The 16924-nt window shown below is 49.8% G+C and overlaps 1 protein-coding gene and 1 pseudogene across 1 annotated transcript; one reads left to right on the plus strand and one right to left on the minus strand.

Moving 5' to 3' along the window:
* On the plus strand, positions 1 to 15939 carry F11R (F11 receptor). The gene is made up of 9 exons (XM_073221127.1): positions 1 to 168; positions 11667 to 11735; positions 11893 to 12000; positions 12141 to 12287; positions 12550 to 12752; positions 12917 to 13019; positions 13142 to 13249; positions 13471 to 13829; positions 13945 to 15939. Exons 1-8 carry the CDS (start codon positions 108 to 110, stop codon positions 13485 to 13487), a joined length of 816 nt encoding a protein of 271 aa, XP_073077228.1. The 5' UTR covers positions 1 to 107; the 3' UTR covers positions 13488 to 13829; positions 13945 to 15939.
* LOC108407172 (heterogeneous nuclear ribonucleoprotein D-like pseudogene) overlaps positions 13896 to 16924 on the minus strand; it is a 20552-nt pseudogene continuing 17523 nt past the window's right edge.

A 16924-nucleotide genomic window follows, 5' to 3' on the forward strand; every position in this document is an offset into this window, starting at 1 on the left:
CTGGGCTCAACCTGGCGCCCCGAGTTCAGTCCCAGCGCTGCCGTCGGCGAAACCGTGTCTGTTCCCGGGTCTGCGGCGGCCGCTGTCGCATTGGTATCCTGGTCACGATGGGGACAAAAGCGAAAGCCGGGAGGAAACAGTTGCCTCTCTTCACAACGGTGGTCTTGTGTAAGTTCCCAGAGTTCGGGAGGAACGATAGGTCGGGTCGGAGGTTGGAGGAAGGTGCGCCCCACGCCCCTTGCCCGCGGGACGGGAGGGGTTGAGAAACCTGCCAGCTTCACCCTCCTAGTCCTCCGCCCTCGGCGCCGTTCCCGCTTCCCCGCAGCCTGGGGAGTGGCCAGCTCCCCTCCCCCACACCGGTGAAGTGTGACCCTTCCTGGCACCCCCCGCGAGGGACCTGCTCCTTCCGCACAGCTTCCAAAAATAACGCCAAGGGGTTGCTTCCATGTCCCCCATCCTCACATACTGGTGAGAGCGGGCGGGAGCGTCGTGTACGTCAAGTCAGCCATCCTCCTCCATGCGCCCCTGGCAGCCGTCCTGCCCCCCCAACACGCATCTAGCATCCGCGAACAGTCCAGAGGAGAGCCTCTCACCCCCTGAGTGTGCTGGATGCTGTGCCCCTCAAGAAAAATCTAATGGAGGTGGGCTGGCGTGGAAGCCTCTTGCCCTGCCTGTTGCTGAAAGGGTCTCTTGCGCTCCCTTGGGTCTTTGGGTTGCTCTGGTTGCTCTCTGTTTGGTGTCTAGGTGCAAGTCTGAAGAGGAAATAAAATTGAGATTTGGTATTTCCTAGAGCACAGCACTCAAAAGTTCCATTCTGGAATAACTACCTCGAGAGTCCTTAATATATGTTGTTGTCGAGTTACTATTCCCAGGGGGCGGACCTGCCCGTTGGTTGGCTGGATGCATTTCAGAACCAGCACTCAGCCCTCCTCCTGGCCGGTGTGAGAGGTTTTGTTTCCTTTGTAAAGGCCCTTCCTGTGAACACTGGGGCCGGCTTGCTGAGGCATGCCTCCGTCTGTGGGGGGGGGGGGGGGTGTACCAGGCTGAGTATAGGGTCTGCCTTGCCCAGTCAGCCTGCGTCAGCACCTGTACGTGTCTCCCTCTTATTCTTGAGTGTCTGGGCGGGTCATTCTGTGGATAGTTTGTGTCCGTGTGTGACCAGTATGAATTTTTGCCTTTTCCTCAAGATGCATGTTTTAGGAAGTGTAAAAGACATGAACCATTAAAATCAGTATCGGGGTTATAATGCAATTCATTTTGCTCAGTTTTGAAGGGTGGAAACAGATTTCCTGCCCTTCGACAGATGGGTTGACTAGTCCTTTGTCCTTTATCATGGAAATATAAACCACTGGGGTGGACTGGACCAGAGGCAAGTCTGATCCTCTATTGTACAGATAAGGAAACACGTCCAAAGAGGGGAAATGACTTTTCCACGTGGACAAAAGGACCTGGGAATGGAACCAAAGCCTCCTGACCCCCGTCTCCCCTTTCCTCTCCAGGATCCAGCGTCTCGGGCATTGCATATAGCACAGGAACCCTGATCGCAAGCATCAGCTTGGGATATGCCCCAGAGTCCACTATCTTATCTTTTCAATTTTTTCTTTCCCACTAGATTCTTTCTTCTCTCACTTATTATCCTTGTCATTCGATTCCTCCATTTTCTCTTTTTCAGTTTCCATTCTTTTCTTACCCCTCACCTATTCTTCCTGTTTCTTGTAACTTCTAGTGACACCCACGGCCATGTTTTGTTTCGGTGTAGTACTCAGTACTAGAGACTTTGCTAACCCTTGTACTGAACCAGTACTTTCTCCCCCCACACCTAGACGCTTCTGAGTCAGTGACTAACTGTGACAGTATTTGTCAGGCTTAAAGCTTCCTAGAGCTAAGTCCTCCCCTTTCCTCTTTCCTTTTTTTTCTCTCCCCTTAATTTTCTATATTGTGATAATCCCACAATACTCACATACTGGCACTGAAAGAATTGTCACAGCACCATTCTGAGCTTGGGGATGTCCTCTAGTCTGTTCAGGGAATCAAGGGTGCTTCTGGGGGAGCCTGAGATGATATTGCCTATGATATTGCCTTAGTTTAACCTGACAGTGTGTCCTAACAAGTGTGGGATGGTGGGACTGACTTTTTCACGTGTAAATCAGGCTAGACCTGGGGAGAGTGATTTGCTTAGTGCAGGAAGGTGGAAATGGGAGCCAGGTTTCCCCACCTGCTTCTAGTTTGTCTCTCTGCCTTATTTGTGGTCTTAGCGTACGCTAAGTAGCTCAGTCTGTTCATCTGTAAATAGCAGTAATAAAACTTGTCCTAAACTTGCCCTGAGGATCAGCTGGGATAATAGCTACATTACATACACATGAAGGGATTATTATTAGGCAGCTGTTATCCCCTTTTGGATTTGGGGAGTGTGAAAGATTGCTGCCCCTACTAGAGTAGGTCAGAGGAAGCAGGGAAAGACCCTGCTAGGTCCCAAATGGCAAGAGTAAAAAAGTGGAGGCTCCTCCTTGGGCGTCTAGTCTGCCTGTCAGCGGGGTATACGGGATGCTCACATGGTCTCCCTCCCTCCAGGGCTGCTCCTCAGTGTGGCCCTGTGACCAGGGAGGGAGGAGAAAGGGCAAAATACGATCAGCTAGTCAAGCAAGGTGCAATCCCAGCTTGGGGAACCTAATGGAGAGGGAGGCCTGAGCCTCCTGGAGCTGGGATTGGAAGCTAGACTGGGAGAACTGGGCTTAGGAGAAGCAAAACTAGTGAACAAGAATATTAGTCCTCCCTAGAGAGCCTGAACTTAGAAAAGTTTCTAGCCATCTCCCAGTGCTGGAGAGGCATTTCTGCTCAAGCGGAGTGGTGTGTGAGTCAGATGACTTTGGGTATAACCACAGGGAAGAGGGGAAGCTAGGCTGGAACCCTGCTCTTTCGCCCCACTTCCCCGCCTGCCCCTGCAGCGTTTCGGGAGGGAGGAACTGCTATCCTGGGTCTGGTTCTGTCTGAGTCCTGGTGTTTCCTACTAATGTTTCCCACTCAAGCCCCTCTAGTTGTGCAGTTCAGTTTTGCTGGCTTTACCTTGAACTGTAGATGGTGAGTCAGCCACTCTCTCCTTTCCCTCCCGCTGCCCTCCCTTCCCCCACTGTGGAACTGACTACCAGGAAAAACAGTTCCCTAGAAACCAGAAGCTAGAAACTAGTGGCCGGCCACAGCTGGAAGTAGGAAATGAGTGGTAGTGAGTGGAATTCCGCCCCTTAGTCTTCACCTCCTGGCTCAGGAACACTCACTTCGTGCTGTTTCTCTCAAGTTCCTTTGTGATCTGGGCTTATCTGGGGTCTCCAGCCTAGTTTTGGTTTGGGTAGAACTACTGTAATTTAAAAAGTTTATTTATTTGAACTGGTTACTACATTGACATGGTTCAAGAATCAAAATGGTACTAAGTGTCTCACTCCCACTGTGTTTCTGTTCATACTGTGCCTCCCCATAGTTTCTTAGGTATCTTTTCAGTGTTTTGTTATACAGATACAAGTATATATAAATATGTATTTATTCGTCTCCCTTTATTTACACAAAAAGAGGCACATTATGTAATTCTGATGTGTTTTGCATCTCGTTTATTCCACTTAACATACCCTGGTGCGATCTTCTCATACTGGTATTACAGGTGCTGTGGCCTTGGTCCTTAGGATCCCCCTGCCCGACACACACATGTCAGCTGGCCAAGGGGCCCCTGTTCTGTGGACACTGAAGTGGCTGACACCTCTGCTCAGAGATAGATTGAAAAGCTACACACAGTTTATGGGATAGAGTAGGAAATAATGGAGCTTGTTTGTCACGTCTGTTAGCATGCAGGAGAGACCCTGGGGACTTGTAAACTCAGACCTGCTTCTTTGTAGAGGGTCAGGAAAGACCTGGAGGACCATTGACAGATGTAATTGTGGAAGAGGTTTCAGTGTTGTGAGGGGCTGTGGGAAGCCATGTGAGTGGATGACACTGGGCTTTTCCAGGCATTGAAAACTCAAGAGTTCATCTGCCTGGGACTCCCTGATAAGCGAGGTTTCTGTCTAAAGTCCAGCCTGTGTCATTTGTTTCACAGTGTGGGGGTAGGCCTGGCGGAAGCAGCTGGCTGGCTGGAAGTGTGATGCCAGGCCTCTGAGGCGAGCCCTGGGCCACACCAGCCATCCCTTGTAATGGGGAGATGGGTGGGGGAGGGGAGGAGCTGGTAGAACTGGAAATTCTAGCGAGGGCAGGAGGGGGCGGAGTGAAAGCTCTCTTGTCCTGTGCTGCCTCCTGAGAGGGCGTGCTGGCCACCAGAGTCACTGAAAGTGCAGCCAAGGGGGGCTGTTGAGACTGAACCCACCCTGTTGTTGACTCACAGAGGCTTCCTCTTGCCCACGCATTCCTTATCTGCCCCACCCCAACCTCCAGGGACAAGTTCAGTCTGCAGGGTGAGTGGTGGGGAGGAAAGGGCAAACCTGGGACTGGAAGCCCTAGGTCCAGGTTCTCACGGCATTGCAACGTTGCATTCATTTGTTAATCCAGTAGACATTGGTGTTTACTGCGTTCTGAGCAGTGTACTGGGAATTAGGGATAAAAAAATGAATAGCACCTGTGTAAGGTAAAATGGCACCTTCCCCCAGGGCTACAACCTGCTATCAAGAAGCTCTGAGGGACGCTCAAGAGAGCACTGGTCACAACAGCCTGGTAGGTGAGTGGTGAGCGCGCTGCAGCTGGTGGCTTTCAGAGGCCCTGTCCGCTGCTCCAGGCCCCTTGCAGCTGAGAGCCGTGGGTCCTAGGAGGCTCGTATGCCTAGAGGGGATGTTTCTGGATGCATTCTTAGAGAAAACCAGAGAGACTGGCTGGTTGGCTGGCTTCCCTCCTGTTCCTTCCTTTAAAAAAAAATGAAGTCAAACTCATGGCAAGAAAGCAACTTGAGGAAAATTCAAATTAACAGGATTCATAGAGAAAAGAAAGACCTTTTAATAAAAGCAGGGGAAGGAGGTAGCTTTTCTGTTGTGGTGGGTTCGACCTATATGTACGAGGGGTGGCTGTTTGCTGACGGGTTCTGTTAAGTGTCTGGACGCCTTTGCCTTCCGTGAACCCCTGTGACCACCTGTCTTCTCATCACAGCATTGCTTTCACAGAGCACCTTCTCTAGGAAAGCGCCGTCGCAATGTTAGGGGCTGGGGTGGATGCAAAAACCTAAGTTGGTTTCTCTGTTCCCAGGAAAACTACAGACTTATATCAACTAAGTAGAATACAGAGCAGAGTGTACCAGGAGCTGCCATCAAAGTACAGAATGTTTTGGGAACATACAAGAGGAAAGAGTTACTTTTTAAAAAAGATAAATTTTTTTATTAAGAAGTGATACATGCCCTATGTAGAGAAATTGAAAACACAGGGCAATATAGAAAAAAGTCACTTGTAAACCTATTATCTGGAAATAAATATTCATTGTTGGTATTTCATTCTAGTCTTTCCTCTTTGAATAAATGTGATATATGTATATATATCACATATATATAAGCAGAATACACTTAAAATGAGTTCTGTAGTGTTCACCTGTATGGCTATAAGTGTAATTTACTTAACTGTTCACCTTTTATTGGGCATTTAGGTTGTTTTCTTTTTCTTTGCTGTACTAAATAACATTAAATCGTTCTTGTACACAGTGTCTTTAAGCTTACCTTTCATTATTTTCTTAGGCTGTATTCCTGGAAGTTGGGGAGAGATTGATTTTAACAGGGGGAAGGCATGGATCAAGAGACATTTAAACAGGGTCTTGAAGGATGGATAGGTTTTCCTTGCTTCTGCAGTGGAAATCCTTACGTAGCATCGTAGTTTTGGAGTCTTGAAATAGGCAGACTAGGGTGAAGGCTCCCACCTTGCTGTTTGTGGCTGTGTGATTTTGGGCAACTGGTCTAAGCCTCAGTGTTCTCATCTATAAAACGGGACAATAACAGTAGTACTTGTCTCACAGGGTTTTTGCAGAGAATTTCTAATGAAATAATTCATATAAAGCACCAACCCTAATGGGAGGGCTCATGTGTCATTTCTTCCATTACTCCATTGGTTGAGGCCCTCGCAAAACCTTGCCCAGATTGAAGAGGAAGGAATTCTGACTCCTTCAGTCACAATGTAAGAAAGGGGTGTGGGGTGGGGGTGAGATAACTATGTCGATGGGTATGTCCATTTTGGAAAATCCAATTTGCCAGAGTTTTATTATTCAGACCCATAGTGATTTTCAGGAATTATATCCTCAGTCTTACAGGCGTACACACCACCAGCTCTCTTCTGACCTGTGTGGAAACCTGCAGAGATTGATTTAGATAATAATGCCTGAAGCACCACCTCCCCAAGTCTTTGCCTAACTCACCTTCTCTTCCCCTGCCTATCTCATTGTGGTTTTGGTTGCATCTCTCTGATGATTAGTGATATTGAGCATCTTTTCATGTGCCTGGTGGCCGTCTGTATGTCTTCTATGGGAAAATGTCTATGCTTGCTTTTTAAGCAGACTGGGTTTTTTTACTGTTGAGTTGTATGAGTTCTTGATATACTTTGGACATTAACCTCTTATCAGGTACATGATTTGCAAATATCTTCTCCCATTTGTTGATGAAGGAGGCTGAAGGAGAGTCTAAGGCCTTCCTGTGGAATCTGGGCAAGGTTTTGTAAGGGCCTCAACCAGTGGAGTCATGGAAGAAATGACACCCAAGCCCTCCTATTAGGGTTGGTGTCCTATATGCATTATTTCATAGAAAGTCTCTGCAAAAACCCTGTGAGACAAGTACTGTTATTTGCTGTGCAGAATGTTGATCTTTTTATTGTGCAACAATGTCACCATACTTACTAAAGTTAAGGCTGCAGTCACTGGGGATTCAACCAGGATGTCCACTGCTGAGCCCCGGCTTAGACCTTTGTATCAGTCTGCTTAGGGTGCTCTAACGAAACGCCACAGACTGCAGTTTATTTTCTCACAGTTCTGGAGGTCACTGTGCTGGTTGGCTTGTTTTCCTGAAGCTTCTCTCCTTGGCTTGCAGATGGCTACCAACTTCCTGCCTCTTCGCACGGTTGTGGCCTCTGTGCCTTGGTGTCTCTTTGTATAAGGACACCAGTCAGATTGGATAAGGGCAGGTCCTAAGGGCCTCATTTTAACTTGCCTACCTTGGTAAAGGCCCTGTCTCCAAAGAATCACATCTTGAGGCACAGCGCATTAGGGCTTCCACATAGGGACATTGAGGGGACAGAATTCAGTCTGTAACAACCGTAAACCGTTCGAAGATGACCTTTGCAAAAAAGAGCAGTGCTGTAGGTAGGGGTCCCTTTTTCAGGGGACCTGGGCCTACTTGGAGTCTCTTTGTAGCTTTTGCAGCTATGAAGACAGTGAGGGTATGGTTCGTGGGTTCACATCTTTCCCTCACTGCTGCTATTTTAGACCTTGCATTAGAAACATCCTGACTTCTAATGCTTTGGGCTCTGCCTACTATCCCTGGATGCAGGGAGCCAGCCTGTGCTATTGTGCATGTTGGCACCTACAGACGCACTGAAGCCGGGGTGTAGCAGTCCAGTCCCTTTTGTAGAATGGCAGGTGGAAATTTCCAATATGCAGAGAACTTTAATTCCATTTTAAAACTAGGAGGCAAATTTGTTAAAAAACCTGATTTTCAAGTTACGGACCTAAGTTTTAAAAAAGATTATTACAGCGCTTGTTTTTTTCTGAGAATTGAATAGTTAAAAAAAAAACCAATTTTTGCTAGTATTACCATTTTTTAAAGATTGGGTTTTTTTTCCTCCTTCATTTGGGTGTGCCCCATCTGCCAGTTTGAAGCTCAGCGGAGAGGTGGCCGCTGGAACTGACCCTACTTGGATGTAGATCAATTTTTGGTCTGTGCTTGGGATTTCCTAGAGAGAATATGGAGAGGAGAAAAGGCCGCGGATGGAATGCTGGGGGGTCACTAATACTAAGGAATGGACGGAGGAAGCAAAGTTCAAGGAGAATAAGACAAAACTCAGAGACGGGGGCGGACCCGAGGGGCTGTGCACACAAACCAGGGGGGCGGAGTGATATCTGAGGAAGAAGTTTGATAGCAGGGTCCGAGGTCTTACAGAGGTCACAGAGGTAACTGAAAAAGAAAATACTGGGTATCCTAATTCTAACACTACATTAATGCTTTGGAATTTGGGATGTGACTTATGGCCTATGTAAATTATATTGTAATTTTTTTCCCCAAGAAGCTATTATTATGTCAGTGTTGTACTTTATAATCAGGGCACCTTAGAATTGAGGAATACCATGATTGGCGACCTTGGCAGAAGTCATTTTAATTCCGAGGTTAGAGCCAAAGACATACTGCTCTAGGCTGAGTGGTGACCGGTGTGCTGGGCCGGAAACTGTGTGTGGCCTATGGTAGGAAATTCCGAGAGGGAGGAGGGGAGGATTCCAGCTAGAGGGGTGCGAGATTAAGTGAGCGTCCGCAAATCAGTATCCATGCCTTTGACTTAGTGACGTTTCTGTTGTAAATTTAGAGTAAATTAAAGACCACATGGGAAATGAAATTTCCTTTTGTGTCGGTTTATCATGGGCATTGGTAGGACATTTGTATGTGTATCCATCTGAGGCTACGGGCATAAGAGGGGGGCCACGGTGCGGCAAGGGAAAATATAAGATAGGACAACGGGCAAGGAGACCGTGGGTGTCCTAATGTAAATGGGATATGGTGAGGGGAAGCCCTCAGCTCTGCATCCATCCATGAGGGTCTCAGCCTTTCCAAGGCAGCTACAGTGAGAGAGAAGAGATGGTTTGGTGGGCTGGACTATAAACATTTTTCAGATAGTATTTATATTTAATTATATGTCTTATTGAAGAAAAAAATTGTAGTCAGAAAAAGAAGTGTGTACAGAAGGATGTATGGGCGGATGATGATAATAATAAGAAATAATGTTTATTTGGTGCTTCCTGTTGGTCAGACATTGTTTTACTTGAATTAGCTTGTTTAACTCTCAACAGCCACCCTTTGATGCAGAACCTGCTATTAGCCCCGTTTTACAGGTGGGCAAACTGCGGTTCTGATGGGCTACATGGCTTGCCTGGGTCGCACCGCCTAGTAAATAACAGAGCTGGCATTTACATAAAGGCAGTCTGGTTCCAGAGGCTTGCTGAGGAATGAGAAGGGCGTCGGGGCCAGGATGGCTAAGGTGTGCTCTGGAGACGGGGAAGGGCATGATGGTGAGGCTGGACCTGACCCGGGGTGTGATGTGCAGTCACTGTCAAGTTCTGAGTACTGCAGTCGGGCCCTGGGCAGTCATGAGCAGGCCTGCTTTGCAGGGAGGTGGGAAGGCATTGAGGTGAAGGGCAGTCATGGCTGATAGGAAAGGGAAGCTGCCTGGAGCCCAGTAATGTTTGTGTATGGATGTGGTATGATTCCTGAGTGTTTTAGTGATGTGAGAGGACGCAGAAGAACTTTAGCTCAAATCCCTATGCTGTGATTTTTATTTTATTTTATTCTGGTGGTCCTTTATTTCAAAGGCTAGTGTTTAGTTTAATTAGAAGTTCTTCTTTATTGGGGTGGCATCATAGGCTGGGTCCTCGGGAAGCTGACTCTGAGATGTCAAGTACTGTACCAGCACGTTTATTAGGGAGCGCTCTTGGGATCCACCCCATGGAACAGAGGGGAAGGAAGCAGGACTGGGCAGAGGGAGAAGTAGGCTGGTTGTAGGCCCAGTGGGGCCTCGCCTAGTCCACAGGGAGCTTCGGACGCAGGAATAGTCTTCAGTGTCGTCCTGAGTTGGGGGCTGGGGCTGGGGCGTTGTACTTCCCTCCTCCTCTCATTCCTGGGCAAGCACTGGCTGCTGGCTGCCCCTGCCCCTGGTAGGAGGTGTGGCCCTGGGCAGGGCAGTGTGCTGGCCAATCCTCAAGAAGGGCTGGGGGCCGAGGGCCTTCCGGCAGCAGGCCCCACAGCTGGGGCAAGTCCTTCATCCCTGAGGAGACATCTGGGAGCATCACAGGTAGCAAATGGTAAAAGTTGAGAATCTTAAAACAAAAACAAAAACGAAGTCTGCAAGACCAGAGCAGAGGAGGCCGGCTTAGGCAAAAATCAGAGTGTTGCATTGTCAGCATTCTTGATGGGAGCTGAGTAAGAGTCTTTCATGTCCTCAATTTTCAATTCAGTAAAGGCTACCCGATTTAATTTCTGTGTCTGTTACTACATTTGATTATAGATTATTAAAATGTCATGCCAAATACACAGATACAAGGTAATATTGGAAATAATTTATAGATCAAATGGAACTGACTTTTAAAGACTGCTATTTTATTACATAGTTTGCTTTTGTTAAAACCATGACTTTCTGAGAAACAGCCTGGTTTACAAAAGTATGGTAAAATAAGGAAAAAAAGGAGCATGCCGATCTCAGCTCTGCCATTTCCTAGCGGTGAAAATTAGCCAGCCATTTAACCAGCCTTTAAGACACCTAATTTTCTCACCTGTAAAATTGGGGAGAGACTATTTATCTGGACTAGTTCACAGTAAGTATTGTTTTACCAGATTGAAATATATGTCACGTTGCTCTCTAAACCTTAATGCTACACGCAGAAAAGAACCTAAAGCACTTTAGAAGAACATCCAGTTCAAGCCCTTCCTGTTCCGTGAGAAAAGGAAGCCTCAGAGGTCAAGAGACCCTGTTCAGTTAAGTGAGTGATTAAAGGAAAGTTACCATCTGTCAAAGGCAGCATCTGACTTGAAGCCTAAATACGGTTTTCGTGGGTTCACGCTTTGAACACGCGGGCGGGTGTGGTGCTCTAGGTGCGGGTTTGTTGCCATCGTCCCCTCCCCTGGAGTCCTGTCACTGCTGCCCATTTTGGAATGTTTGGGCCCCCCCTGAACCCTGCTCCCTTCTTCCCACCATGTAATTTAATTAGCCTGGTCTCTTCTCGCCTCCTCTCTCCACACACAGCTTTTCCTTTCTTTCCATGGGGCAGGAAGAGATTCTAATGAGGTGACCGGAGCCCAGTTCTGGTCTGACTCCATCTCAGAACCAGCTGTGTGGTCGTAGGCACGTTTCTCTGCTTCTGGTTGTCTGGGTTTCTCCTGTAATGTTGGGGTAATAATAACTTGTCCTGCTGATCTGTCCTGCTTGTTGCATGGATCAAATGGTACAGTGTATGTGAAAACACTTCAAAAAGCACAAAATGCCCTACAAATGTCGAGTATTATTATTATCCTCATTATTGCCCCTCCCTCTCCTCTCCTCTCTTGCCTCCAGCTTTGCTGGCTTCTTGCCAGGATTGTCTGACAAGTGGCTGCAATTACTTGTTGGGAAGCCGCCTCTTAACCATGAAGTGTCACTTGGGAAGCTGCTCTTGGAGGAGCAGTGGGAATCTAATTAGATTTTTGGGAGTTTCAGAAGGAAAAATGAAAAAATGAAGACATTGCATTGGAAAGAAATATTTCCATTAATAAAAGAAGTATTGGTCTGCAGTTGTAGCAAAAACCTTTTAAAGAAGATATTTAGGTGAGGGCATGAGATCTGGGAGGAGCTTGAGTTGCTTGGATGCCGTCATGTTGGGTCTCAGCGTGGAGAAGCTTCTGGGAAGTCCCAGCCTTGGCTGCCCCTCCAGCTGGGGCTGCGCCTCCTCCTCCACGGCATCCCTCTGACCACTCCTGATGCCCCCCCCTCCTCAGGCTCCCTGGCGGCAGGCAGGGGTGCAGTGTACACTTCCGAACCTGAAGTCAGAGTTGCTGAGAATAAGCGTGAGTTGGAAGGGGCTGTGGGGGGGTGGGCGGGGGTGGGAGGCGAGTGCGGACCCCGGGGGCCCTGGGGAGCAGCAGCCCGGGCAGGGTGGGGGCCACTTCCCCCTCTCCACTGCCGGCTGTGCCTTCCTCCCGCTCACTTTGATCCTCTCCGCAGCCGCCAAGCTGTCCTGCTCCTACTCCGGCTTCTCCTCTCCCCGCGTGGAGTGGAAGTTTGCCCAAGGCGACATCACCAGCCTCGTGTGCTATCACAACAAGATCACGGGTGAGCCTTCTCCTTCCTGTCCCTGCCCAGGTCGTGGAGGGCTGGCCGAGCATCCAGGGAGGGGCGCACCCTGGGGCTCCAGCCCCATGGCCTTCCCTCCAGCGCTGCAGCTCACTCCGCCCCGGTCTTTCTCTTGGTAGCTTCCTATGAGGACCGAGTTACCTTCTCGCCCAGTGGCATCACCTTCCATTCAGTGACTCGGAAGGACACGGGCATGTACACTTGTATGGTCTCTGACGAAGGCGGCAACACCTATGGGGAGGTCACCGTCCAGCTCATCGTGCTTGGTACATGCCGCGTGTCTCCCGTGTGGGCTGGGAATCAGTTGCTTCCCTGAACCCTTAGCAGGCTCTGCTGAGCTTCGGATCTTGTTGGGGAGAATGCTCGTGGTGTGGGGATTCGGGGTCACAGTACTGCCAGAGCCGGGCGAGCCCCTGGCTGGGGGAAACGAGGGCATGGTAAAGGACGGGGCCTGGCGCCAATGGGCGGGGTGGGAGCCTCTCAGTGCCCTCTCTGCCCTCATGACCAGCACCTTCTCTCCCTTCCCAGTTCCTCCATCCAAGCCTGCCGTGAGCGTTCCCCCCTCTGCCACCATCGGGTCCCGGACCGTGCTGACCTGTTCAGAGAAGGACGGGTCCCCGCCCTCTGAGTACTACTGGTTCAAGGACGGGGTGCCAATGCCCACGGAGCCCAAGAGCAACCGTGCCTTCAGCAACTCTTCCTACAGCCTGAACCACAAGACAGGGGAGCTGGTATGAATGGCATGGGGGTGAAGGGTGTGGGGCAGGGCACCGTTCTGGAAGCCCTGGAGGTGGGGAGGAAGAGCAAGCAGCCAGGTGAACCTGGCCCTGGGGCAAGAAGACAGAAGGCTGGGCGCTTGGCCTCTTCAAGCAGGAAGCCAATTTGTTTCCTCCAGGTCTTTGATCCCGTGTCTACCTTCGATACTGGCGAGTACACTTGTCAGGCTCAGAATGGGTATGGGACACCCGTGAGGTCAGACGCTGTGCGCATGGAAGCTGGTGAGCGCAGAGGGCAGGGGCTGGGGCTCAGGCCTGGGGTGGGGACCGTGGCCCTGGCCTTGGCGGGCTTGCCAGTACTGTGAGAGCATTCGGGTGACAGGCCTCCCATTTGTGCCTCGTAGCGGAGATGAACGTGGGGGGCATCGTGGCAGCTGTCCTGGTGACGCTCATTCTCCTTGGATTGCTGATTTTTGGCGTCTGGTTCGCCTATAGCCGGGGCTACTTTGACAGTAAGTGTTTGCCCTCAAAGGCTCTCCTCTGTACCCTCCCCGATTCAGGCCCCGGTTCTCGGGTGCCCCGTGAGTGCTGACCCTGAGCCCATGTGTGCAGGACTGGCACCCAGGGAGCACTAGTTACCTGTGGCTCTGGGCCACCTACTAGTCCCCTGTCCTCCTGCGCCACGCTGTCATCTTTCCTGGTGACACTCATAGTACCACTTCTTCTCTTTCAGGAGCAAAGAAAGGGTGAGTGAGGTGCTGTCCTGGCACTCTCTGAGGCTGAACACAGGGATGCGTGTGGTTGGAAGCTGAGATGGACCCAGGGGAAGGGGTTGGAGGTGGAGGCCACCAGGCTGGTAGGGAAGACGCCTGCTTTCTGCCCCTGTCCGCTGTGGCCTGTGCTTCCCTTTCTCCCTCTGTCCACCCCTCCCTGCTGAGAATGCTTCGCTCCTGTGACGTTCTCAGTTCTGGCTCCAAAGCTGGCAAGCCAAGGTTAGGGGAGGGACTTGGGAACTGAGCGTCTCCATCTTGGTTTGTCTGCAGGACCTCGAGTAAGAAGGTGATTTACAGCCAGCCCGCTGCCCGGAGCGCAGTGAGTATACCTGCCGTGGGAGAGGGAGGGGCTTTCCTTTGGCCTGTGTTTGTGGGTCAGGGGTTGTCAGCGGGAGAGGCCTGAAGAGAGGTGACTGGACGTGCTGTTTCCACAGGGGGAGTTCAGGCAGACCTCCTCGTTCCTGGTGTGAGGCCGGTCCAGCTCGGCTCCCGTCCTCTGCTCGCCGTACTCGGGTGCTACCAGACTCCGGCCCCTGACACCTGTTTCACAGGATGCCTGTGCATCTCGCCCCCCACAGGGACCCCCACCTTTCTCTTAGTTAGGATGTGTTTTTTAATAATATCAGTTGTGTATGCCCCTTCCTCTTCCTCCCCCTCCCCCTCCCTTTCCTGCCACTGCCGAGTGGCCTGGGACATGTTTAAAGCTTTCGTTCCCCATCCCGGGAAGGGGGGTGGGTCAGGCAGGAGCCCCGAGTGACTGTTGACCTCACTACCCCCCCGCGCCCCCCATGTATAGTGGCCCTTCAACAGGGTTCTTGAGCGTAGTTCCCGGGCCCCTCCCGTACTGAGGACCAGAACCAGGTGTTCTAGCGTGGGGACTGGAGACCGGAGCAACTGAAGTCGTTTGGTGACGACATCAAGTGTGTTTTGCATGTGCTGCCTACTTTCTTCTGTCTCCTGCGTGAAGTTCCAGGGTCCTCCTGCAGTTTTCCTCCTGAGCTCAAGCGGACTGACACCAGCTGGTGTGAAGGAAAAGCAGGAGCTTTGTGTGGAGAGTGAGCCGTCGGGATGCAGGGCGGGGGAGTTTCAAAACCACTGATGGAAAGGAAACAAAGCCGGAGCTGGTAGTCAAGCCGTCACCCTTTCCTTGGTCGGAACCCCTGGAAGGGCTCTTGCCAGCTGTGCCTGCAGGGCTGTCCGGTGCCTGTAACAGGCCGCTCGTGGCTGAGCTTTGTGTGCGTGCTGTGTGGTCTTAGCTCTGCTGATATCGAGTGTGTGTTGGAGAGCTTAGCTGTTTGGTGAGATTGTGTTTGTGTGTATGGATGTTGCTGGAAATAAAAACTTGGTTTGTCAGAGCTTATTGTGAGGAGTGGGGGAGATGAGGTGCCTGGGCCCCTTTGTACAAACAGGAAAATGCCTGACACCCTGCTTGCCAGCAACCTGGGCTGGTCCCCAGCTCCCTGTCCCTCCCTTCCTGGTTCCTGTCTCAGGTGGAGCTTCTGAACATTAGGCGCTCGTGCCAGAGCCCTCTTGTGGCTGCCTTCCTCTGCCGGAGGAGGTGCCCTGGGCAAAGCAGGTGTGAGCTCTGGGGTGCCACTGGTCTGGGTCCCTGAGCATGAGGAGAAAGTCCTCCTCGCCTCCTGCCACCTCTGCCCCCCAGATGCACTAATAGACTTCTTTAAGGCTGCAGGAAAAACTGCTCCAGAGCCTGAGGCAGGAGGATTTCCCAAACCATTTGGAGAACCACTTTGTAGTAGTTTAAATTAGTAACTACTTTATTTGGTGGGACAGATGTCTAAGAAAAAGACCATCTGAGACCAGGTGGGAGTGAGCATAGGTGTAAGCCCCGTGGGCCTGCCTGTCCCTGCCTTCCTCTTCTCATTTGAACACCTGACCCTTAAATTTATTTCCCATCTACCACAGTCCCTCAGGCTATTAATAACCAAGAGGGCGAACGAGTGGTTTTGCTTCTTTGGGGGATGCTAAGCGTCACTTTGCCGTATTCTATTCCCTGATGTAGAAATCCCTAACAGAAACGAGTTTTCTGTCAAGGATCCAAAAGGAAAAACAAAAAACAAACTATAGTTAAGTTTAAAATTTTCCAGATGAAAAGTAAATCTAATTGCATAATAAAAGATTATGAAATGGTTCAGTAAGAAGAAGATTTTTAAAGTATGTTTTGTATCACGGTTGGGAGGGATGTGGAGCAAAGGCCACAGGGACACAGAAGGGATCACTGCTCCTGGAAGTCTGAGGTGAATGGCCCCCCACCCCCTGGGTCACTGGTGATGAGTGTGAGTCAGTTACTACAGCCTTGGAATTTAGCGCTCCGGCGTAACGGCCCCTTTGAGTTGGGAAACACTTTTGTTTGCTTTCATTTTTAAATGTCAATAACACTTTTTGTAATAAATGTTTATTTTTCACATTGAGTTTGTTTAAGTCCTGAAATTTTACATGGTAAGAATTGGGACTCCTTGAGTGACTTGGACATTCAAAGCCTTCCTGTTACCAGGGATATTCTTCCACACAGCCTGGTAGTTACATATTCATTTCACTTATTGTGACCTGTGCTTCAATGAGAATGACTCAAATAGACATTTCCTCTGATAAAGGGAGGTCTGGAGGGTGGGGAAAGGGGCCCTTTCCTGGAGATTGGTGTGTCCTGAGACCTGAACCCACTGTGATCAGGGCTGGAGTGAGGGAGTGTTCAGGATGTGTGTGTGGTCCCTGTCTTAACAGGATGTTCAGACCAAGACCAGAGAAGGGGCAAGGGGAGGGAAATGGGGCTAGGCCATTCCTGAGCAAGGGGACAGTGTAGTGAAGGAAGAGTACAGCTTATGTTTAAAGAAATAAGCCTGTAATTCTCAAGCTCCTCCAATTTATTATCCCTTTGGTACTTGCTGCAAAAATCTAATGTGAAGTGGAACTTTTCTTTTTTGGGGAGCAACCCGTACAATGATTATTATCATTCACTAACTTATTTACTAGATATTTTTACTATCTCTGTTTCACAGGTAGGGGAAAGAGGCACAGAAATGCTAAGCAACTTGCCCAGATTCACACAACCAGTATTAGGCTAGTGGTAGATCTGGGGACTCAAGACAGCTGAGAGAAGGTTGAGTGCCGTCCCAGCAGGTTTACAGGACAGAATGAAATAGGAAGCTCTTCAGAAAATGGAGGGCCTGAGAGTGCCACCTTCTGGAATGAAGGAGAACCCTCACTGCTTTTTGCCAGTGACCCACCTGAGAGGCACGTTACGTTGTATTTGGGGGTGGCAGGGAGCTGGAACAGCAACTTCCGCTTGCAGAATTGAACAGTGAAATTCAATAGTAATTAAGTGTTAATATTATGCCTTTGGGTCCAAAATGTCAGCTTGTCTTGTACAGTTAGAAGATGAGTATCTAGCACTAGAGA

The sequence above is a fragment of the Manis javanica genome, chromosome 14 (assembly GCF_040802235.1).
Source record: "Manis javanica isolate MJ-LG chromosome 14, MJ_LKY, whole genome shotgun sequence".
Lineage (NCBI taxonomy): Eukaryota > Metazoa > Chordata > Mammalia > Pholidota > Manidae > Manis > Manis javanica.